Source organism: Salmo trutta, chromosome 5 (assembly GCF_901001165.1).
Source record: "Salmo trutta chromosome 5, fSalTru1.1, whole genome shotgun sequence".
NCBI classification, from domain to species: Eukaryota; Metazoa; Chordata; class Actinopteri; order Salmoniformes; family Salmonidae; genus Salmo; species Salmo trutta.
In genome coordinates this window covers 31,212,778-31,237,774 of record NC_042961.1, presented here as the reverse complement: position 1 = coordinate 31,237,774, position 24,997 = coordinate 31,212,778, and the positions used below count along the sequence as shown (strand labels likewise).

The 24,997-nt window shown below is 42.5% G+C and overlaps 1 protein-coding gene across 10 annotated transcripts in view; it reads right to left on the bottom strand.

Moving 5' to 3' along the window:
- Positions 1-24,997, bottom strand: part of klc1b (kinesin light chain 1b) — a 57,374-nt gene that overhangs the window by 13,255 nt on the left and 19,122 nt on the right. For 3 of the 10 annotated variants that reach the window (XM_029753368.1, XM_029753375.1, XM_029753369.1), the window contains exons 4-14: positions 12,860-12,941; positions 12,011-12,239; positions 11,099-11,186; positions 10,149-10,250; positions 9,335-9,508; positions 8,393-8,492; positions 4,865-4,917; positions 4,544-4,611; positions 4,174-4,282; positions 2,519-2,527; positions 2,020-2,178 (exon numbers count right to left, since the gene is read on the bottom strand). In XM_029753368.1, coding sequence (XP_029609228.1) covers positions 2,020-2,178; positions 2,519-2,527; positions 4,174-4,282; positions 4,544-4,611; positions 4,865-4,917; positions 8,393-8,492; positions 9,335-9,508; positions 10,149-10,250; positions 11,099-11,186; positions 12,011-12,239; positions 12,860-12,941 — 1,173 coding nt within the window. The remainder of the gene's footprint in view (positions 1-2,019; positions 2,179-2,518; positions 2,528-4,173; positions 4,283-4,543; positions 4,612-4,864; positions 4,918-8,392; positions 8,493-9,334; positions 9,509-10,148; positions 10,251-11,098; positions 11,187-12,010; positions 12,240-12,859; positions 12,942-24,997) is intronic. The other 7 variants (XM_029753373.1, XM_029753376.1, XM_029753374.1 and 4 more) reach the window with 5 other exon arrangements.

Sequence of the window (24,997 nt, the reverse complement as noted above, 5' to 3'; positions counted from 1 at the left end):
GATGCACAATTGAGAGCATCCTGTCGGGCTGTATCATCAAATGCATCGTTCGCAACACGCTGGCCTCTCCATAAGGTGGTGCGGTCTGCCCAACACATCACCGGGGGCACACTGCCTGCCCTCCAGGACACCTATAGCACCCGATGTCACAGGAAGGCCAAAAAGATCATCAAGTACAACAACCATGCGGGCCAGAGCCTGTCCAACCCGCTATCATCCAGAAGGATGTCAAAGCTGTGACTGAGAGACTGAATAACAGCTTCCATCTCAAGGTCATCAGACTGTTAAATAGCCATCACTAGCCGGCTTCCACCCGGTTACTTAACCCTGCACCTTAGAGGCTGCTGCCCTATATACATAGACATGGAATCACTGGCCACTTTAATAATGGAACACTACTCACTTGAATAATGTTTACATACAGCTTTACTCATGTTAATACTGTATTCTACTCTACTGTATTTTAGTCAATGCCACTCCGACATTGCTCATCCTAATATTTATATATAGTTTTCTTAATTCCATGATTTTACTTTTAGATGTGTGTATTGTTAGATACTACTAGGGGTGGCAGGTAGCCTAGCGGTTAGAGCGTTGGGTCAGTAACCGAAAAGTTGTTTGGATCGAATCCCCGAGCTGACAAAGTAAAAATCTGTCGTTATGCCCCTGAACAAGGCAGTTAACCCACTGTTCCTAGGTTGCCAATGTAAATAAGAATTTGTTCTTAACTGACTTGCCTAGTTAAATAAAGGTTTAACAAAAATAAATACTGCACTGTTGGAGCTAGGAACACAAGCATTTTGCTACACCTGCAATAACATCTGCTAAATGCTTATGTTATTGACTGTACGATTGTTTATCCCATGTGTAACGCTTTGTTTTTGTCACACTGCTTTGCTTCATCTTGGCCAGGTCGCAGTTGTAAATGAGAACTTGTTCTCAACTGCCCTACCTGGTGAAATAAAAATATATGTGACCAATAAAATAAAATTTGATAACTGCCTTCCTCAGGGGCAGAACGACTGATTTTTACCTTGACAGCTCGGGGATTCGATCCAACAACCTTTGGGTTACTGGCCCAACACTTCTACCCGCCAGGCTACCTGCCACCCCTATACTAATCAAGCTGTGAGCTATCAGATTGACACATTAGCTAGGTGTCAATAAGGTAGGACAAACAGTATAGCCCGGTGAATTCTGTAAAAAGGGATTCTGCCTTCCCAGGTTGCCCCAGAGTGAACCTGTGCCATTTGTTTCTCTCCTGTTTAAGCAACATCGGCAACATTTAACAAAACTGTTGGATATTAAAACGAGAAATAAAATACTTCAACAAGCGCCACCCAAAAAATGTAACACATACAAAGCCAGCAGTTAAAATTAACAGGAGTTACACATCAGGTTATGCCAGCACTCAATCAGCTTTGTGCCTTTCCAAAAAGGATTTACAGGTGACGCTTTGGTGAGGACAGGGCAATAATACAGAGAGCTGGCTGAGTGATACAATATATATATATATATATATATATATATATATATATATATATATATATACACACACACACACACACACACATACATATATATATATACACACACAATTCCTTATAGATGCATCTCCTGGACCAGGAATGAACAGCCTTGATTGCCTTGCACACATACTTTACTACTGATGACACTGTCAGCCTCCCAAATGTTTCATGTTTCATGCAAAATGTGCGCTTCAGACGACAGTACACTCCCTCTCATGGATTTAACTCCCTCCAGCAAAATGCTTACACACCAATCCAATGCTTTTAAATCCATGATAGGTAGTGTGCAAGTACACACGTCGGGCAAATTGTGTAGAATTGGTACACAACCACTGTATGCAGTGTGCAGTGTTTAAGATTAGGACTGCGGGGGGTGTCCAACATGTACTAGCCCATCAGCTCAGCAGTGTACTGTGTATAACTGCTCTGTCCATCATTAAGGCCACCGGAGTTAAGGGGACTGAATAAATTTATGTGGATTTGTACTCACCCCGTTCCACTCTACGCCCATACTCACTTCCTCGACGGTCTCAGAGCCACTCTCGTACTTGACGCTGGACAGGCTGTCCCGGCTCTTCCGCCTCTCCCTGTCCCCCTCGCCATCCTTTAAGATCTCCACCACACGTGTCTGTTGGATGGGGTCTATGCCCTGGGGGAGGGACCAAAGACAGGCGCCACAGACACACACAGACAAATACACACAAACAAACACATGCATACACACACAAACCCACACTTTAAGAAATCACTAACCTTGAACAATTAAATGGCTAGCTAGTGCATTCTGGTACAGATGGGCTGTGAAATTAGAGTGGAATTATGGGGGTGTTATGTGATATTTGTTCCACTGCCTCAGGCATTGTGCTGGTGCATGGAGACAATGGAGCCACTACAGAGACATGGACACTACAATGACAGTTACATGAGAGTGATGTTAGTAGGGATACATGGAGACTATTGACAGTTCCTGTTATAATTAAACCACTTACTGTGTTGATCTGCATCCAAAGCATGGTAGAGAGAGGAAAAAATAGCATGAGATTCTTTGCCCTGACCCATCCTATGAGCAGGTAATGCATACTGTACACACTTACGCAATAGGTGTGCACTAATAGTTTATTGGTATATGAGGAAATATTTATTCAAATCATTCAAGTATCACAAAAGCATTGTAGCTTAAGGCATATACAGTGACTAGAGAAAGTCTACAATTGAACTTTTTTCACATTTTGGGATTGAGATATTGAATTGTAATTTTTTGTCATTGATCTACACCATAATGTCAGTGATTCAATTTTTGTTTTTTAAACTAAAATAGTAATTTCATAAGTCTTCACCTCCTTTGTTTAGACAAGACTACATTAGTTCTGCAGTCAGGGGCAGAATGACACCTTGTCACCTTGTACCTTGTCAGCTCGGGGATTCGATCTTGCAACCTTTCGGTTACTAGTCCAATGCTCTAACCACTAGGCTACGCTGCCGCCCCGATTGTTGAATGACTAACCCTTGCTCTGTCCCCATACAACAACTGTAAGGCCCCTTGCATTTCAAGCACATTCAACTACAAAGACCAGGGAGCTTTTTGAAAGCCTCAGAAGGGCAGTGATTGGTAGATAGGTAACAATAAATCCGACATTGAATATACCTTCAAGCATGGTCAAGTTAATAATTATGCTGTGGATGATGTATTAAACCACCCAGACACATCAGTGATGTCACCATGAGACCATTGGTGATTTTAAAACAACTACAGAGTTCAACGGATGTGATGGGAGAAAAGAGAATATGGATCAACACATTGTAGTGATTCCAAAATAATGACCTAAATGACAGTGAAAAGAATACAAAATAGCCCAAAACATGCATAGGTATGAAACAAGGCACTAAATTAATACTGCATTAAACAGAGAAAATGAATAAAACATTTCTAAATGCAAATCCTTACGTTTGGGGCTAATCCAACAACACTGAGTAACTGCCTATTTACAGTATTTTCAAGCATGGTGGTAGATGAATCATGGTATGGGTATGTTTGACATCGGCAAAATCCTAGAGGAAAACCTGCTTCAGTCTGCTTTACACCAGACACTGGGAGAGGAATTCACCTTTCAGCAGGACAACCTACAACAAAACCACATCTAGACTGTTTCTTACCAAGAAGAAAGTGAATATTCCTGATTTGCCAATTTACTCTTTTCACTAAAATCTGCTTAAATCTATGGCAAGCCTTGAAAATTGCAGTCTAGCCATGATCCTAACACCTTGACAGAGCTTAAAGAATTTTGAAAATAAAAATTGGAAAATATTGCACAATACAGGTGTGCAAAGCTCTTATGAGATTTAACCATGAAGACTTACAGCTGTAATCGCTGCCAAAGGTGTTCCTAACATGCATTGACTCAGGGGGGTCAATACTTATCTAATCAAAGTATATTCATGTTTTATTTTTTAATTCATCTTTAAGAAATATTTAAATGTTTCATCCACTTTGGAATTAGAGTGTATTTTGTGTAGATCGCTGACCAAAAAAATTACATTTAAACCCATTTTAATCCCTCAGTGTCCTGAGTTAACAGTGTCATTCGTGGTCATGTGTGTACATTATACACTGTGTGAGTATTTATAGCTACAGTATTATCCTAACCTGCTTGCGGGACCTCATGGCACACTCCTCCAGGGTCTCAGCGGCCTCTAGCTTGCCCTGTCGGCGGTACAGAGCTCCCAGGTTTCTCAAGGTGGTGTTCACTGTCGGGCTAGAGGGCCGACAGACACAGCAGTGGTCACTCATAATGATGACAGGTGTGTGTTCAGTAGGGTACACCGTAGTTTTGCAAGTTCAGAACATGAGATTAATCTCTTATAATAACGCTATGCATAATTGACAAAACTACATTGCCCTGTTATATAGAAACCTTTGAAATACATCATCACAATGTCTGTTTGAATAGGGGCAAGACTAATGACTTAATGTGTTGTTTCAGCTAAGTCATCACAATTTGTGGCTCTTGGCTCACCTGTTCACTTTGCAGGCCTTATACCAGCCTCCATACTCGCCGTACGGGGTGTTGTCTCTGTGCTTGCCCTGGAATCAAATCAAAGTTATTGGTCGCATACCCAGATTTTCCAATGTTATCGCAGGTGCAGCGAACTGCTTATGTTTCTATCTCCAACAGTGTAGGAATTAAAGAGAGACAAATAGAAGTGGCGAGAGATGAGTGGAACTTCAGACAGTAACTATAACATTCATGCTGTTATAAAGAGGCGTTATAGAGCTCCACCTAGTATGGCCTTAGGTACACATGTGAGATCAACGTAGGTAAATACACAAAACCCACCTTACTCATCTCCTCTCTCTCTTCGGCGTGCATCCAGATGGGTTTGTTCTCAGCTGCAGATAGAGAGAGGAGAGGTGTTCTGTACAAAGTTGTCAGGCTGACCACAAACAGACATATACAGTGCCTTCTGAATACTTTCCGACCGCTTGACTTTTCCAAATTTTGTTACATTACAGCCTTATTCTAAAATGGATTAAATAAAAAACTACTGCAATCTGCACACAATACCCCATAATGACAAAGCAAAAACAGTGTTACACACATACAAATATAGTTCAGACCCTTTGCTATGAGACTGAAAATTGAACTCAGGTGCATCCTGTTTGCATTGATCAACATTGAGATGTTCTTACAACTTGATTGGAGTCCACCTGTGGTAAATTTAATTGATTGGACATGATTTAGAAAAGCACACACCTGTCTATATAAGGTCCCACAGTTGACAGCGCATGTCAGAGCAAAAACCAAGCCATGAGGTCGAAGGAATTGTCCATAGAGCTAAGAGACAAGATCGTGTCGAGGAACAGATCTGGGGAAGGGTACCAGAACATTTCTGCAGTATTGAAGGTCCCCAAAAACACAGTGGCCTCCATCATTCTTAAATGGAAGAAGTTTGGAACTACCAAGACTCTTCCTAGAGCTGGCCGCCCGGCTAAACTGAGCAATCGGGGGAGATGGGCCTTGGTCAGGTAGGTGACCAAGAACCCGATGGACACTCTGACAGAGCTCCGGAGTTCCTCTGTGGAGATAGGACAACCATCTCTGAAGCACATCTGAAGCACTCCACCAATAAGGCCTTTATGGTAGAGTGGTCAGACAGAAGCCACTCCTCAGTAAAAGGCACATGACAGCCCACTTGGAGTTCGCCAAAAGACACCTAAAGACTCTCAGACTATGAGAAACAAGATTCTCTTGAACACTTTGGCCTGAATGCCAAGCGACCCGTTTGGAGGAAACGTGGTACCATCCCTATGGTGTAGTATGGTTGTGGCAGCATCATGCTGTGGCAATGTTTTTCAGCGGCAGGGACTGGGAGACTAGTCAGGAGCGAGGCAAAGATGAACGGAGCAAAGTCCAGAGAACTCCTTGATGAAAACCTGCTCCAGAGCGCTCAGGACCTCAGACTGGGGCGAAGGTTTACCTTCAACAGGACAACAACCCTAAGCACACAGTCAAGACAACACAGAAGTAGCTTTGGGACAATTCTCTGAATGTCCCAGCCAGAGCCCGGACTTGAACCCGATCGAACATCTCTGAAGAGAACTGAAAATAGCTGTGCAGCGATGCTCCCCATCCAACCTGACAGAGCTTGAGAGGATCTGCAGAGAAGAATGTGAGAAACTCCCCAAATACAGATGTGCCAAGCTTGAAGCATCATACCCAGAAGACTTGAGGATGTAAATCGCTGCCAAAAAGGTGCTTCAACAAAGTACTGACTAAAGGGTCAGAATATACTTAAGTAAATGTGATATTTCCCCCCCAAAAAACTATACATTTGCAAAAATGTCTAAAAAGCCGTTTTTGCTTTGTCATCATGGGGTAGTGTGTGTAGATTGACGAGGGGGGAAAAAACTATTTAATCAATTTCAGAATAAGGCTGTAACGTAACAAAATGTGGAGAAAGTCTAGGGGCCTGAAAACTTGCTGAATGCACTGAATATGTTCTGAGGACCAGGCAGTGCACCTCTCATTTCTATTCTTTAAAGTGGGTGACGCAGCATTCTTCAGATGGAATAAAAGTTGTCATTGTTTCAAACCAATAGGTATTCTGAACTATTAACTATTAACTCCTAGAGATGAAATGTAACCTGCTAAATACAGTTTCTCTCATTGAAACTAGACAAATCAATTAAGTTATTTTGCAAGTTGAGACAGAGGTCACAAATAGTCCATTTTAAGAATAAAAAGACAAAGATAACAATTTTACCATGTGTCATATATTATACTGCACCTACTTTGTCTAAACTTCATGAACAAGCCTTGAGGCAATTTCGAGAATCCACCAAACTCTTTTAGTTTTGCTCTGTCAGCTTTAATGTTCCCTTGTGCCAAGTCGCACTCTTTCTATTTTTGTACCAAAGCGACATTCCAAAGTAGGATATCGAATCGCTTGAAGCAGACCATTAAATAGCAGAGTTTAACCAAGTTTATCGTAAAAGGAATAAGAGCAAGGACAGTTAATATGTTAAACCAGGAAATCCCCTCTTTATTTTGTTCAGAATTGTCTCTTGAAAAATCCTATCATCCTCTGACTGGTGAGCGAGCCTCGCCTTGACGAACCAACGGCACTCTGTTTAGAACACTGTCCATTCTTTAACCCTGTGTCCGTCAGTGACCCTGCTCGCTGGGGCAAGACAAGCGGTAAGACAAGAGGCATATCGAGAAGATTTGCATGTTGTAAAAACATGACATCTTCTTTCTAAGGGAGCCCTGCCCTACCACCTCTGCTCATATCTTGATTATAGAAAACTACAGGTAAATGCCAAAATATTGGAAACACTTGAGTAAATGAGGAATACAAAGTATATTGAAAGCAGGTGCTTCCACACAGGTATGGTTCTGGAGCTAATTAAGCAATTAACATCCCATCATGCTTTGGGACATGTATAAAAATGTCGGGCAGGCCATTATTTTGGCTACTATGACTATGCCACCATAGGATCCCAAATCCCCCATCCACAGGGCACGGGTGGTGATTGAATGGTTTGATGAGCATGAAAACAGTGGAAACCATATAACATGGCAGTCTCAGTCACCAGATCTCAACCCAACTGAACACTTCTGGGAGATTCTGGCGCCTGAGACAGTTTTCCACCACAATCAACAAAACACCGTGTTGCATCCCAAAACACAAAGTGTTGCATCCCTCCAGTATAGTTCCAGACATTTGTATAAATCTATGCCAAGGTGCATTTAAGCTGGCTCATGGTGGCCTAACACCCTATTAAGACACTATTATTATTATTATTTCACCCTGCTGGTCATCTATGAACATTTGAACATCTTGGCCATGTTCTGTTATAATCTCCACCCGGCACAGCCAGAAGAGGACTGGCCACCCCTCATAGCCTGGTTCCTCTCTAGGTTTCTTCCTAGTGTCTGGCCTTTCTATGGAGTTTTTCCTAGCCACCGTGCTTCTACACCTGCATTGCTTGCTGTTTGGGGTTTTAGGCTGGGTTTCTGTACAGCACTTTGACATCAGCTGATGTAAGAAGGGCTATATAAATACATTTGATTGATTGTTTGACTTTGTTGGTGTTTCCTTTATTTTGGCAGTTACATGTATATTCCCCTTCTGGAGGTAAAAGCTTCATTGAAAAGCATTGATGTAGGAAATTCAATTTGGCTCATATCCAACCTTAATTCACTCCACCATATACATTCCTCCTACAGATAACCATTAACTTCTGGTGTAACAACCAGACTGTGGACCTTCTCCTTTCCATAGGTTACCTGATGATTAACCATATTTCAAATCAGAACCCATCAGATGCATTGGATCATACAGTAGAACTCAGTTCTCCTTACCATCGACAGATCCAAACTCTTTCTCATGGGCACGGGTCAGAATCTCTTTGTACAGAATCTCAGCCTCCTTGTATTTCCCCTGTTTGAGAAAGCAGGATGCCTGGAGAGAAAAGAAGAGAAAAAAAGTACTTATCAATGTTGTATCAAAACGAGGGTATTGAATCACACTGTGCTCCCTGAAAGAACATGGCCAATCCATCCATCCACATATTTCCCCAGTGTAGTTCAGGGGCTCATGAACAATGATATAGCACTACTGCGCCTGCCTCGGTCTCAATACAACACCTTAATGAATCATAAAGCAGACAAGATATGAGTGGGCGGACGAGACTAGCTACGGGACTCTGAAAGCTGGCGGAGAATAGACAAAGCCCCAGTGGCCTTGTGCAGTGCACCAGTTTGCTTTACATACTAATTGAGACCGTTTTCCCGTTTGTAGAGCGACGAGTTCAATTAACTACAAAGCAAAGGTGCCGCTGGGTGTCAATCATGCTGTGAATTTGAAGCAAACTAAAAGTGGAAAATCCTTGGTTTCTTTTCTCTGAATACCAATATAGATGGTTCATCCTGACAATCAAATTCTGTGTCTTTCAGAATACGAACTTTGAAACTCCACAGCTGAATGTGAAGTGATGCTTTTATTTAAAATCTATCAAAACTCTGGGCAAGCATCTTCAGCATCTACAACTGTAATTACAAGCCACTCCCACAGGAACATAACTAATCTAGGGACACAGAAACCCTGACTCTAACCAAACATGCAAGTTCAAACTAATCCACAGATGGTTTATATGGGTGTGATTTTGTAAGTGAATGACTATGCACATTATCATTTCTTTTTCTAATTGGACAAGTCCAGGTAGTTCCTCTCCCTGTTTCAGTCAATTTTCTTCAGTTTGGTGCCTATTGAACACCACCCAAGTGTTGCCCAGTAGTACTCACCAGGTTGTTCTTGGTCTTGGCCACATTGGCATCGTCGGGACCCAGTCTGCACTCATAGATCTCCAGGGCGCGGCAGTAGTAGTACTCCACCTCCTCATACTTGCCCTGGTTCTGACACAGCAGGGCCAGGTTGTTCAGCTGCTTGGCCACATCTGGGTGGTCCTTGCCCAGTACCTGAGAGGGACAAAAACATAAGAGGTATATGTATTTATATGTTGTTTGGCAACCAGGAAGGTCAATACAGTATCCATGTAATCATCTATGGTTGCATGAACGAATCATATAATTAAAACGGCAAAATAACAGAAATTCAACCAAAACCGGTATAAAATGGTCAAAAAACTGCCAAAACGTTAACACAAATCAATAGCTTTTTCTAAGCATATTATACAACTATCTTAGTGCTGCAGGCAGAGAGCTTAACTGTTTTGTCTACCATTTAAGTACGTCTCAACCTTTGATTGTGTTCTAATCTGCTTAATTCAATAATTTCCCCAAGTCTCGTTCAGCAGTCAACATAAGGTTTCTCCACTCAAAAGAAGCAAATCTAATAAAACCCAGATCAATATGGAGCGAGCTGTTTGGGGCTCTGAGGCACAGAATGTATTTGCTACGTTATATCTGCACTGTTCTTTCTCTCTTTTCTTCCAAACCTCTCTCTCCTCCCTGGTAATTATAATCATCACGTCACAGGAATTTCATTCTGAGAGAGTTTCTATCAGAACTGAGGCCTAGATAAGTGTGTGTTTTCAGGTGATCTGAGCAATATTATGTCAGGGTAGCAATAGATAAGAGGTCCAGGGATATGGCCTACCTTTTCTCTTATCTCCAAAGCTCTCTTGCACAGTGGCTCGGCCTCCTTGTACTTGCCCCTCTTTCCATAGAGCACGGCCAGGTTGTTGAGCGTAGCAGCAACCTGCATGACAGGAACAAACACACAACGAGGATTAGACTACTTGGAGTTGTCACTAACCAGCAACCATTTTTATATAATATCAATATTTCCATCTATGTCATCAGGTGATGTATCAAGACCATAACATGGATATTGCCCAGTCTAACACGTTTTAGCTATATGTCACTTGGGTCTGGTATAAGTGAGATTCCTATAGCCAACAGTGTTTCCATTAGTTTGTCTAGAGGACCAGGGAGAGAGAGGGGGGGGGGGGGGGCTGCGGGGGGTTCAGGGCATGGGACCTAGTGTATGCTTCAAATTGACTTCCTCCAACCCTTATTCTTCAACAAAAACATAGTCATCCTTCCTTTCTCTTCACTACACCAGCAGCGTACGAGTCTATGTCCCAAATGCCACCCTACATAAAGCACTCTGGGGGGCCTGGTCAAAAGTATTGCACTAAATAGAGAATAGGGTTCCATTTGGGATGCAACCTATTGTTATGGATGATGATGAAGTGGTCATAAACATCTAAGGACCATTCTCTGTGTGTGAGGTTGTTTTGGAAATGCATTAGCTCTAGGTTTAGGTGACAGGGTATTGAACAGTTGTGATTGATGACCTTCAGGTAAGAGACTAGCAACATAAATCCATATCAGGAATTGATGTGGATAAAGCAAGAAATGCATATAGAGACGTAGTGTGGGACGGTAAGTAAGGTGGGCTGTACGTTATTGGCTCCCCAGTGACAAAGCCCACCAAGCCATTCTGGCTATTATGAACTAACACCTGATGACAAATCTTTTCATTCCACATAAGGGTCAGTCTGTCCACATAGTGTGGTTGTCATGAAAATGGTTCTTGCTTACAGCAGGGTGGTCTTTGCCGAGAGTCTTCTCCCGGATGGACAGAGCGTCGTTGAGCAGATGGGCAGCCTCTTTGTATTTGTTCTGATCCCTAGAGAGAGAGCGCGCGCGAGATCCGATATAATCTCAGTATACAAGCACATCGCAAAGTCATAATGTGCTGTCGTCACTGCATGCATTGAAATGCGGAGATGAAGACAGATTAGTTAGTATATAAGCAATGAAGGATTAATTACTACACATCCTACAAAGATTGCAAATAGGAAAACCTAGCAAGGCAAACTGAACAAAATAACAGGCAAACCATGCATTGTCCCTAGGCACAAACAAAACGAAAGAAAACTGACTGAAACAGGGTGGTACTTCGTAGACTTGTCCAATATAAAAACTTGTTACAAAACACTTTCCAAAGGCCCAGTGCAGTCAAAATGCAGTCTTTCCTGTGTTTTGCATCATATTGTACAACTGCTGATGAAACTAACTCTAAAAGTGTGAGAACATTTGATCAGTGTTATTTCTTGATAGTTGCCAGTTGAAAATACAATTTACACAGGACCTACACAGGACCTTCTAATCAGCAGGTTTGCACGGGCAGGAGTTGGCGTTTCATGGTGACATCACCATGCGGTAAATTGGTTAACAGGCCAATACGAGTTCCAAACCACTGCCAATAAGATATAGTTTTCAGTTTGCCCCTCCCAGACCACTCCCAGACAGTCCTAGCTAAATTCTTGCTTGAGAAAAGTGTCATGCTAAAAGCTATTTACGCCCATTTTAAAGTAAGGTACTTCAATTGTTACCCATAAATGATTTGATATAGAAAAAAATGTCTGCATTGGGTCTTTAAAACATTGTCTGCTAGGTGCCCTAATGAACACGACCCTTAGATAGATCAAGGAGAATGCCAGGCCTCACCTGTAGACAAGGGCCAGTATATTGAGCATGGTGGCGACATCAGGGTGGTCGTGTCCGGAGGTCTTCTCCAGGTCCTCCAGGGCCTGTTTGCAGAGGGGCACGGCCACCTCGTAGCGCCCCTGTGAGGCATACTGGATCACCAGATTGTGGAGGGTCCTCAGGCGGGCTGGGATCTCATAGCCTCCCTGTTGGGCTGCGGCCACTGCAGCACTGTTGTGCTGGTGCTGCACTGTGGGGGTGAAGGAAGGAGGGGACACAGAGCAAAGGTCATGTCAACAGGAAGACGAAGGACACTGGTTGACCTTGTTATTGGTAACAAACAGTGCAGTGAAAGTGAAAGACTGAAATGTTGCCACAATAAACAAGGTGCAGAGGTAATTGTGGGTGTGAGGGAGAAATCTTTTCTACAACAGTGAATTTTTTAATTGCATTTGAGTAGCAGAACTCAAATAATACATTACAAGCCAAGGTTCTACAATTATATCTAAGACTGTCTGGCAGCATATGGGCCCTTGTCAAAAGTAGTGCACTTGATAGGGTAGAGGGTAGGCTGACATTATTGTTATCCTTTATTTAACTACAGAGGACACATTGAGATTAACATCTCTTTTACGTTTACATTTTTGTCATTTAGCAGACGCTCTTATCCAGAGCGACTTACAGTAGTGAATGCATACATTTCATAAAAATGTTTTTTTCCCATACTGGTCCCCCGTGGGAATCGAACCCACAACCCTGGCGTTGCAAACACCATGCTCTACCAACTGAGCCACACGGGACCACTTGGGATGCGTCCTAAAAAGTACCGAGATGTTATGGATAGCTAGTAATGATGTCAGTGGTTCTTACTGCCTTGGCCTTGTTCCTCTTCATCGTTGGGGAAGAGATCATCCAGAGAGTCCTTTGGGGGCTCGCCGTCCTTCTCCTCCTGCTGAGAGACACATCACCAGTCATTAGCCCAATTAACACAAGCACTTTACTACCATGAACAATACACAGCATGAGACAGCCACGTAAAATCCGAATATTATATTGTGATGGAGTGAGAGCAATGTAAACTCTGAATATTATATTGTGATCGAGTGAGGGTGGGTGTGTGATGGCCGGTATATTCCTGCTTGTTGGCTACATCTGCTGGCCAGGAGAGAGGGTGGCCCGGAATGGTAAGAGCCTAATTGCCCACACCTGAATATAATTAGCTTGGAGGTTGGGTGGTGGCTGTTTTTAACCTGGCTTTGGCCAGATCTGTTTGTGTCCCTGGAGCAGCAAGAGCTGAAATGCTGAGCCCTCTTATGCGGAGAGGGATATCAGACCGAACGAGACGAGAACCTACCGGACATTACCTGGCGTAGACCTGACCCCAGTAAGAACAAGACTGCTAGATTTGTTTTATTTTGTTTGATACGCCGGCAAACAGCTTAGCTGTCCAGTAGCAGAGACAAACCAGAATAATTATGTAGAAAGGCTCGGTTTTTGGTTTTGCGACCCAGCACTGTGGCCCATTGTTTGTTTTTTTACTGAATAAAAGTCCTGGGTAGTTTCCCCTGGAGAAAAGGTCCACCTTGGTCTAAGCTTGTGCTACTTCACATTATCGTCACTTGTGGGCCAGCCCGGCATCCCTGACCGCTACACTGGTGGAGAATGCAGGCATTACATTTCTGGGTTTGGAGGGCTAAGTGACAAAAGACTGAAGTAATTCCATATCATGGAGAACCTCAAGCAGCTGGCTCATGACAGCCAGGCCCAGTATGACATACACAGGGAGTTCATTACAGAGTGAAGGAATCAAAATGCTAGGTTCCTGGTCCATTTACAGACCATCACCACTGGTGCTCCACAGGCAACCCCAGCCAGTGGACCCAACCTGGGAAGGCTCCTGCTGAAAATGACAGAGGCAGATGATGTGGAAGCCTACCTCTAGGCCTCAGAGAACCGCAACACAGGAGGGTTGGTTTGAGAGCACCTGGGCTGGGCGGACCCTTCCTGGCTAGAGAAGCACACCGGTCCTACTATGACCTATCAGATGATCAAGCTAAAGACAACAGGGTGGTTAAGGCAGCGATTCTGGCCCAGCATGGCGAAACGTTGATGAGCCAGGTCTTGGAGTTCCATGAATGGACCTTTGTCCCCATCCAGTCAGTTAGGGCCCAGATGCACTACCTTATCTGGCTGGTGAAGGCCTGTTTGCAGAGTGACCCCTCCGAGCCTAGTGTGGAAGAGAGTGGTAATGGGCCACTTCCTACGGTCCAAGAAGGTGGCCAGCCAGGGCAATCCACAATCTGTGTACCAACTAGTCCTCCTAGTGGAGAGCCACCAGACCACAATGGATATGCTGAAGTCTGGTAAGACGGACAAGACTGAGGGTAAGCTAAGGTAACAACCAGAGAGACCCCTGCCTCACGCCCAGAGGTGGAGTCGCCCCGACGACGTATGTTCGGGCTAAGCCCAGACCTAAATTATGCGTGTAGAAATTAACCCATGCCCACTCCACAGACCCAGTTGGGGGGAGGCCCTGTCACTTAATGATCTGTTTGGAGGAGTCACCATCCACCACATTCCCAACCAAAGTAGATGGAAGAGATTAGAGGTCGACCGATTAATCGGAATGGCCGATTAATTGGGGCCGATTTCACATTTTCATAACAATCGGTAATCGGTATTTTGGCCACCGATTTGCCCCCAATTTTATTTTATTTTTTAAAACCTTTATTTAACCTGTTATGGATAGGGGGCAGTATTTTCACGGCCGGATAAAAAACGTACCCGATTTAATCTGGTTATTACTCCTGCCCAGAAACTAGAATATGCATATAAATTATTTTATTTGGATAGAAAACACCCTAAAGTTTCTAAAACTGTTTGAATGGTGTCTGAGTATAACAGAACTCATATGGCAGGCCAAAACCTGAGAAGATTCCATACAGGAAGTGCCCTCTGACCATTTCTTGGCCTTCAATAGCCTCTTTATGGAAAACAGAGGATCTCTGCTGTAACGTGACATTTTCTAAGGCTCCCATAGGCTCTCAGAAGGCGCCAGAACGGGGAATGATGACTCTGCAGTCCCTGGGCGGAAAACAGTAGGGGATTTGGATAGTGGTCGATCTGAGAACAATGACACGGGCCGCGCGTGCACGTGAAGACACCCTTTTCTTCTTTCAGTCTTTGAACGAAAACAACGTCTCCCGGTCGGAATATTATCGCTATTTTACGAGAAATCGCATAAAAATTGATTTTAAACAGCGTTTGACATGCTTCGAAGTACGGTAATGGAATATTTTGAAATTTTTTGTCAAGATACGCACCGGTGCGTCACCCTTCGGATAGTGTCTTGAACGCAATAATAAAACGCCGCTATTTGGATATAAGTATGGATTATTTGGAACCAAAACAACATTGGGTGTTGAAGTAGAAGTCCTGGGAGTGCATTCTGACGAAGAACAGCAAAGGTAATCCAATTTTTCTTATAGTAAATCTGAGTTTGGTGAGTGCCAAACTTGGTGGGTGTCAAAATAGCTAGCCATGATGGCCGGGCTATCTACTCAGAATATTGCAAAATGTGCTTTCACCGAAAAGCTATTTTAAAATCGGACACCGCGATTGCATAAAGGAGTTCTGTATCTATAATTCTTAAAATAATTTGTTTTTTGTGAACGTTTATCGTGAGTAATTTAGTAAATTCAACGGAAGTGTTCGGTGGGTATGCTAGTTCTGAACAAAACATGCTAATGTAAAAAGCTGTTTTTTGATATAAATATGAACTTGATTGAACAAAACATGCATGTATTGTATAACATAATGTCCTAGGAGTGTCGTCTGATGAAGATCAAAGGTTAGTGCTGCATTTAGCTGTGGTTTTGGTTTTTGTGACATTATATGCTAGCTTGAAAAATAGGTGTCTGATTATTTCTGTCTGGGTACTCTCCTGACAATCTAATGTTTTGCTTTTGTTGTAAAGCCTTTTTGAAATCGGACAATGTGGTTAGATAAAGGAGAGTTTTGTCTTTAAAATGGTGTAAAATAGTCATATGTTTAAAAAAAAAATTGACGAGTTTGTAATTCGCGCCACGCTCTATTGGATATTGGCGAGGCGTTCCGCTAGCGCAACATCTAGATGTAAGAGGTTTTAACTAGGCAAGTCAGATTAAGAACACATTCTTATTTACAATGACGGCCTAGAAACGGGGGTTAACTGCCTTGTTCAGGGGGGATTCGTTTTTGCAACCTTCGGTTACCAGTCCAATGCTCTAACCACCTGCCTAACATTACACTCCACAAGGATTAACAGGCTGACTACCTGTTACGCGAGGGCAGCAAGAAGCAAAAGGTAAGTTGCTAGCATTAGACTTGTAAAAAACCTATCATAATCACTAGTTAAACTAGTAATATCATCAACCATGTGTAGTTATCTAACGTGTCCTGCGTTGCATATAATCGATGCGGTGCCTGTTAATTTTCATTGAATCACAGCCTACTTCGACAAACGGGTGTTGATTTAACAAGCGCATTTGCGAAAAAAGTACTGTCGTTGCACCAATGTACCTAACCATAAACATCAATGCCTAACAGGAATATTTAGACTTAGCCACCCGTTAAATAAAATACGGAACGGTTCCGTATGTCACTGAAAGAAAAAAACGTTGGTTTTCGAGATGATAGTTTCCGGATTCGACCATATTAATGACCTAAGGCTCGTATTTCTGTGTGTTTATTATATTATAATGAAGTCTATGATGATAGAGCAGTCTGAGCGGTGGTAGGCAGCAGCAGGCTCGTAAGCATTAATTCAAACAGCCCTTCGCTGTGCTTCAAGCTTTGCGCTGTGTCATGACGTTGGCCTCTTTGGGTACAGGGAGGACAGTTGGCCCCCTCCCCTTTGTACCATCCCCCAACATACCTTCCCCCCAACCCAGGCCCTGTGTGAAAGGGTTGTAAAAACTCTAAGAGGAGAATCTCCTACCACATGTTTCATAGAGAGACAAAGGAAATTCTTCCAACTCATAGAATTGGAGAACCGAGCGACATGTGTTCTGGAGAAGGTATGGAAGATTGGTGAAGAATCCAGCTACGAACTGGTTCGCTTGGTACAATTTTGTGATACTCAGAAGAGACAATATAGCCATATTACCATAAAACTGTTTATATAATAGCCTCAGCGATGAGACTTGCATCATAATGGTTGTATAAAATGTATTAATAAGGATAAAGCTATTTGTAATACATTGAGATGCTATGTACTGATGTTAATGTGATAGAATTGGATTTCTGTACCAAGCTTCACTCAGCCATCGGCACGCCCCCCAAGGGACACAGACAGGACCAGGCGTCATTTGACAAGCCTGTTCAAAGGTCACTATAAAACTATACCCTGATTTACATTTCTCCAGACCAGGCCTCCACTCCATGGCCAATAGGTTTTACCATACAATTCCTATACTGAAAGTGAACTACACCACGTGGTTAACTTTTAGACTATCGAGACCGACAGAAAAAGAACAAGTCTTTGATATTAATTATTAGTCTGCAGCTAAGTAAATTATATCATCGAACGCGAAGACCAACGAAACATCCATTCTATAACGACATGAAAGTCGCTTTGAAAGATCCATTCTAACCGAGAGAGAGAGAGAACTCTCCATCAGAACGACGCTCGAACAAGGATCCCGACGACACACTGAGCGTAAATATATATTGATTGCAATTGTTCCCGAATGAGTGAGCCTTCAATTGTTAATATTAATGAACTCTGTGTACCTTCTCAGCTGACCGTTTATGACCCATTGTCTAACAGACCAGCCATGCCCGTTAGCCATTAGGGCACATTACTATACCAATCCTTTGTGACGATAATTACTGTTTGTATGTTTTCTGTTAATTACTTAGTGTAGTAAATAAATGATTTTAAGACAATTGATGTATGGATGATTTTAGTAAAGACTGGGTTCGTGCAGATACAACAATTTACGACGTTTGGAATGAGACTGAACGCGAGGTAAAATACACCATTTAAACCAGAAGATAATCGGCCTATATTATAATATAGGAAAGTTATATTAGGAAAATTATAACTTGTAATCTGAATATTCTCCTTGGTGCCCCGATCTCCTAGTTAATTACAATTAAACGATTAATCAGTTTAATCGCGTGATAATAATTACAGGGAGTTAATTGATAAACATGTCTTCAGTTTAATGGTACCCCAAAGACACGACAGCTGTTTATGACTTCAACCTGGGTGGGTATAATTTGTGGAACGTTACAACAGGAATCTATTCCAAAAACTTCGTAAATAACAAGGTTTCCAAAAAACAACGCATACAAAGTTGTATAGCGGCAGAATATGATACCAGGTAGGGAGTGGTCTATTTCATTGCATTTTTCACTCATCACGTTTATTCCGAAAAATGTCTGTCCTCACATGTCTGTTTTCCTATGGACAAACATTAAGAATAAAGCTACGTAGTGAGTTGATGCCTATTCGGCAGCTAGTTAGCTAGGTTTGTATGCGTTGCTACTTTGTATGCATTGTTGGTTGGCAACCTTTTACTTTACGTTTTTTTAGAACAGATTCCTGTTGGAACGTTCGACAAATTATACCCACCCCTTCAAGCCTATCAACTCCCAAGATTAGGCTGGTGTAACCGATGTGAAATGGCTAGCTAGTTAGCCGGGTGCACGCTAATAGCGTTTCAAATCTCACTCGCTCTGAGACTTGGAGTAGTTGTTTCCCTTCCTCTACATGGGTAACGCTGCTTCGAGGGTGGCTGTTGTCGATGTGTTCCTGGTTCGAGCCCAGGTAGGAGCGAGGAGAGGGACGGAAGCTATACTGTTACACTGGCAATACTAAAGTGCTTATAAGAACATACAATAGTCAAAGGTATATGAAATACAAATCGTATAGAGAGAAGTAGTCCTATAATAACTACAACCTAAAACTTCTTACCTGGGAATATTTAAGACTCATGTTAAAAGGAACCACTAGCTTTCATATGTTCCCATGTTCTGAGCAAGGCACTTAAACATTAGCTTTCTTACATGGCACATATTGCACTTTTACTTTCTTCTCCAACACTTTGTTTTGCATTATTTAAACCAAATTGAACATGTTTCATTATTTATTTGAGGCTAAATTGATTTTATTGATGTATTATATTAAGTTAAAATAAGTGTTCATTCAGTATTGTTGTAATTGTCATTATTACAACAATTGTTTTTTTTTTAAATAATTTTTATATTATTATTATATTTTTTTTTTTTATTTGTTTGTTTTTATTTTAAATCGGCCGATTAATCGGTATCGGCTTTATTGGTCCTCCAATAATCGGTATCGGCGTTGAAAAATCATAATCGGTCGACCTCTAGAAGAGATGCAGAAGCCCTGTTGGACACCGGCAGTACGGTGTCATTGATACAGCCACAGCTAGTAGGTGAGCACAATCGTACCCCAGAGTATCCCGTGGCAGTGTCCTGCATTCGTGGGGACACCAAGGAGTATAACACGGCAGTGGTGAAGCTTACAACCCCTCAAGGGAACTATCAACTTCAAGTAGGGGTAGTGCCCAACCTCCCGGTACCCCTTCTGGTGGGTCACGATTGTCCTCCTTTCTAAACTGTTGGGAAGCAGAAGGCCCGGTTCAACTGTAAAGAAAACATCCCCTCCACCCAGGGCTCAGAAAAAAACCAACCAGGCCATAGCCCAAGAAACACTCCAACTGTCTACAAAAATCCCTATTTGCGCAGCCCAGTGGAACCCGGATGGGGCCTACACGGAGCCGGGATCAGAGGAAGACTTAGCAGGACCCTTCGATCCATTCCCAGACTGGAAGCTGTCAGAGGAAGATCTCGGGGAGGGGCCCCTCGGTCTCAACCGCAAAGGCCAGTTCCGCTGCAAGACCCCAACCTCACCCAAGCGAGGAGCCAGGTCACTGAAGTAGATGGAAAGATGATCCCTGGGGTGAGCGAATTAAGATATCCTTGATTTGTGATTAAGAGGCAGCTGTTGTATTATGCTAAATAAGTCAATTCTAAAGTTAACAAACTGTTATTGGTCCTAAGGCAGTATGTCCCCACCATATTGCAAATTATCCAACTCACATGTCCTTGGTGGCCATCTGGGGTCCAGAAGACAAAGGACAGGATCCTCTGGCGCTTCTACTGACTGGGAGTGGTAAGAGCCATGGAGGACTATTGTCAGTCGTGTCCCGAATGGCAACTCAGTGCATCTAAAGCACACTTCAAAAATCCTCTAATCCCTCTTTATTATAGATGTCCCCTTTGAGAGAATTGCAATGGACCTGGTGGGGTCCCTGGTGAAGTCCACCAAAGGGCACCAATACATCCTGGTGATTCTAGACTATGCCACCCACTAACCATAGGCCATTCCCATAAGAACTATGACCTCAAAAGGGATTGCCTAGGAACTGGTGATGTTCTTCAGACGAGTTGCCTGTCCACACAGAAGCATCTCGAAAGGTTGCCGCCATCAACACGCAGCTTACAAAACTACAGCAGCAAGAGATGGGGGAACTAGTGGACCAGAGCAGGGACATCTCTCCCTTCCCAGGATGCACAACCTTGAAGCACCACCACATCCACACAGAACCCAGAAAGGTGACATTATGGCCTTATAGGGTTTTAGAGGCCAGACTGGAGGCCATCAAAAAGTAGGACCACCAGATGCTAAAGATGGGGATTATCGAGCCGTCCCAGAGTAAATATTGCAGCCCGATCTTCTTAGTGCCGAAGCTGGACGGGTCACTAAGGTTTTGCAATGACTTCTGAAAACTAAATAAGATATCAAAATGTGACGCTTATCCTATGCCCAGTGTAGATGAGCTGACTGGATGTCCAGGAACAAGGAGACCAACGATAGTGACCAGGTGGTTTCTCACACCAACAGTATCGTTTCTGTTGTCCACAGATCTGGGTAGAAATACGGGAATGCAGACGCACTGTCCCGCTGGAACGCTGTGTGGACGACGACCACCCCACCCAGAAAGGGTGGGTGTGTGAGATGGCCACTATATTCCTTCTTGTTGGCTACATCAGCTGGCCAGGAGAGGGGGTGGCCTGAATGGGTAAGAGCCTAATTACACACACCTCAATATAATTAGCTTGGAAGTTGGGTGGAGACTTTTTAACCTGGCTTTGGTCAGATCTGCTTGTGTCCCTGGAGCAGCAAGAGCTGAAACGCTGAGTCCTCCGATGCTGAAAGGGATATCAGACCAAAACGGGACAAGAACTTACCGGACGTTACTTGGCTGTAGATCTGACCCCAGTAAGGAGAAGTCTGTTAGATAACTGTTTTATTTTGTTTGATATGCCGGTAAACAGCTTAGCTGTCCGGTAGCAGAGGGACCAGAAAAACATGTAGAAAGGCTAAAAGGAGGAACTAGGTTTTTGGATTGGTTTTATTGTTACCCAGCGCTGTGGCACATTCTGTTAATGAATAAAAGTCCTGGGTAGTTTCCCTGGAGAAAAGGTCCACCTTGGTCTAAGCTTGTGCTACTTCACACTTGTGGGCCAGCCTGGCACCCCTGACCGCTACAATATTAAAATCACTCAGTCAAGTGCCACTAGAATAGATAGAGACCGAGAATGACAAGCATATTCATCTAATAATCTAAACAGCTGCGTCCTGAATGCATGACAGAATGCCAGTTGAGGCATGTCTGTCTGAGCAGCTGTCAGGCGGTTTCTTTACCAGCCATGTTGGAAAAATCTTGCATTCCCTATAATGTTATCAGTACATATTCATCAGATATTCTGAAAACCAGAGATATTTTTCCATTCATAATCATCTCAAGACCAGCGAAGGAAAAAACCTGAACCATTTGGTTCCTTTTCAAAATTCAGTTACGTTTTATGAACTAATGACACGACCCAGAAGACATTTTAAATTCTATATTGTCAGCGTCCTTCAAGAACCCTAGGGGGGAAAAAAAATATATATATATAAATAAATAAAAAATAAAAAATAAAAAAAAATCGCACATCCATATGCATTTAAACATTTCCTTAGCCAGGCAACCTCTTCAAAGACCTTAAATAAATAGCAGGGTGAGGGTTGTGGTCCCAGAGGAGTTTAATCTGGAACGGGTCCTGTTGAGTTAACCTCTCTGGGCGTCCCACCTACTCAACAGCCAGTTGAATCCCGTGGTGCGTTATTCAAATACCTTAGAAATGCTATTACTTCAATTTCTCAAACATATTACTATTTTACAGCATTTTAAAGACAAGACTCTCGTTAATCTAACCACACTGTCCGATTTCAAAAAGGCTTTACAACGAAAGCAAAACATTAGATTGTCAGCAGAGTACCCAGCCAGAAATAATCAGACACCTATTTTTCAAGCTAGCATATAATGTCACATAAACCCAAACCACAGCTAAATGCAGCACTAACCTTTGATGATCTTCATCAGATGACACTCCTAGGACATTATGTTATACAATACATGCATGTTTTGTTCAATCAAGTTCATATTTATATCAAAAACCAGCTTTTTACATTAGCATGTGACGTTCAGAACTAGCATTCCCACCGAACACTTCCGGTGAATTTACTAAATTACTCACGACAAACATTCACAAAAAACATAAATTATTTTAAGAATTATAGATACAGAACTCCTCTATGCACTCGATATGTCCGATTTTAAAATAGCTTTTCGGTGAAAGCACATTTTGCAATATTCTAAGTAGATAGCCCGAGATCACAGGGCTAGCTATTTAGACACCCAGCAAGTTTAGCCCTGACCAAAGTCAGATTTACTATAAGAAAAATGTTATTACTTTTGCTGTCTTCGTCAGAATGCACTCCCAGGACTTCTACTTCAATAACAAATGTTGGTTTGGTCCCAAATAATCCATTGTTATATCCAAATAGCGGCGTTTTGTTCATGCGTTCAAGACACTATCCAAAAGGGTAAATAAGGGTTACGAGCACGACGCATTTCGTGACAAAACATTTCTAAATATTCCATTACCGTACTTCGAAGCATGTCAACCGCTGATTAAAATCAATTTTTATGCAATTTTTCTCGTAAAAAAGCGATAATATTCCGACCGGGAAATCGTTTTTTATTACAAAGAGAGTGAAAGTAAAAGCATGCTATCCCCTCATGCACGAGCCTCAGTCTAATGGCCCTCTGATAGAGCACTTGCCAAACGCGCTAGTGTGTTTCAGCCTGGGCCTTGAATTACGTCATTCAGCTTTTTCCCGGGTTCTGAGAGCCTATGGGAGTCGTAGGAAGTGTCACGTCATGCCAGAGATCCCCTGTTTTTGTTAGAGATTATCAAGGAGGGCAAGAAATGGTCAGACAGGCCACTTCCTGTAAGGAATCTTCTCAGGTTTTGGCCTGCCAAATGAGTTCTGTTATACTCAGACACCATTCAAACAGTTTTAGAAACTTTAGGGTATTTTCTATCCAAGGCCAATAATTATATGCATATTCTAGTTACTGGGCAGGAGTAGTAACCAGATTAAATCGGGTACGTTTTTTATCCGGCCGTGCAAATACTGCCCCCTAGCCCCAACAGGTTAAGCAGCAGTTATTGCGTGGGCCATTACAGCTTCAGTGACTGACTAAGGAGAAAGTCTGGTGCATTCAATGACATTCAGTGACAACGTTGCAGATATAAATTTAATGAATCAACCTGACAATTGCCAATTCTATATGACAGAAAATCATATGTCCTACAAAATGCATTTCTATCTGAATGTTTTGTAACATTGCAACCTTCTAAAAACAGACCCACGAATACAGCCAGGGTCATTTTCATTATGCATTAAACAGAAGAGAAAAAAATGGACTGAAAAAGGGAGCGACAACCTAGACTTGTCCAAGAAGAAACATCAATTTCTCGTTGCAAAACAATTTGCATGCCCTAGTTAACATGACCCAGGGGGATTCAGTCCAACCACTGGCTCAATGAGGCCCTGACCAATCACTTTCCAGGAAGGCCACGCAGGTCATTTCCCCTTCCCGGTAAAGACGTGATAGCTGCATTAATCTCACACCATAACCTGTGTGTGTATATACAGTTGAAGTCGGAAGTTTACATACACCTAGGTTGGAGTTATTAAAACTCGTTTTTCAACCACTCCACAAATTTCTTGTTAAACTATAGTTTTGGCAAGTTGGTTAGGACATCTACTTTGTGCATGACAAGTAATTTTTCCAACAATTGTTTAGACAGATTATTTCACTTAATTCACTGTATCACAATTCCAGTGAGTCAGAAGTTTACATACACTAAGTTGACTGTGCCTTTAAACAGCTTGGCAGATTCCAGAAAATGATGTCATGGCTTTAGAAGCTTCTGTTAGGCTAATTGACATCATTTGAGTCAATTGGAGTTATGGATGTATTTCAAGGCCTACCTTCAAACTCAGTTGCTCTTTGCTTGACATCATGGGAAAATAAAAAAGAAAATCAGCCAAGACCTCAAAAAAAATTGTAGACAAGTCTGGTTCAACCTTGGGAGCGATTTCCAAATGCCTGAAGGTACCACGTTCATCTGTACAAACAATAGTACGCAAGTATAAACACCATGGGACCGCGCAGCCGTCATACTGCTCAGGAAGGAGACGTGTTCTGTCTCCTAGAGATTAACGTACTTTGGTTTGAAAAGTGAAAATCAATTCCAGAACAACACAAAGGACCTTGTGAAGAAGCTGGAGGAAACAGGTACAAAAGTATCTATATCCACAGTAAAACAAGTCCTATATCGACATAACCTGAAAGGCCGCTCAGCAAGGAAGAAGCCACTGATCCAAAATCACCATAAAAAGCCAGACGACGGTTTACAACTGCACATGGGGACAAAGATCGTACTTTTGGGAGAACTATCCTCTGGTCTGATGAAACAAAAATAGAACTGTTTGACCATAATGACCATCGTTATGCAAGCCGAAGAACACCATCCAAACCGTGAAGCACGGGGGTGGCAGCATCATGTGTGGGTGCTTTGCTGCAGGAGGGACTG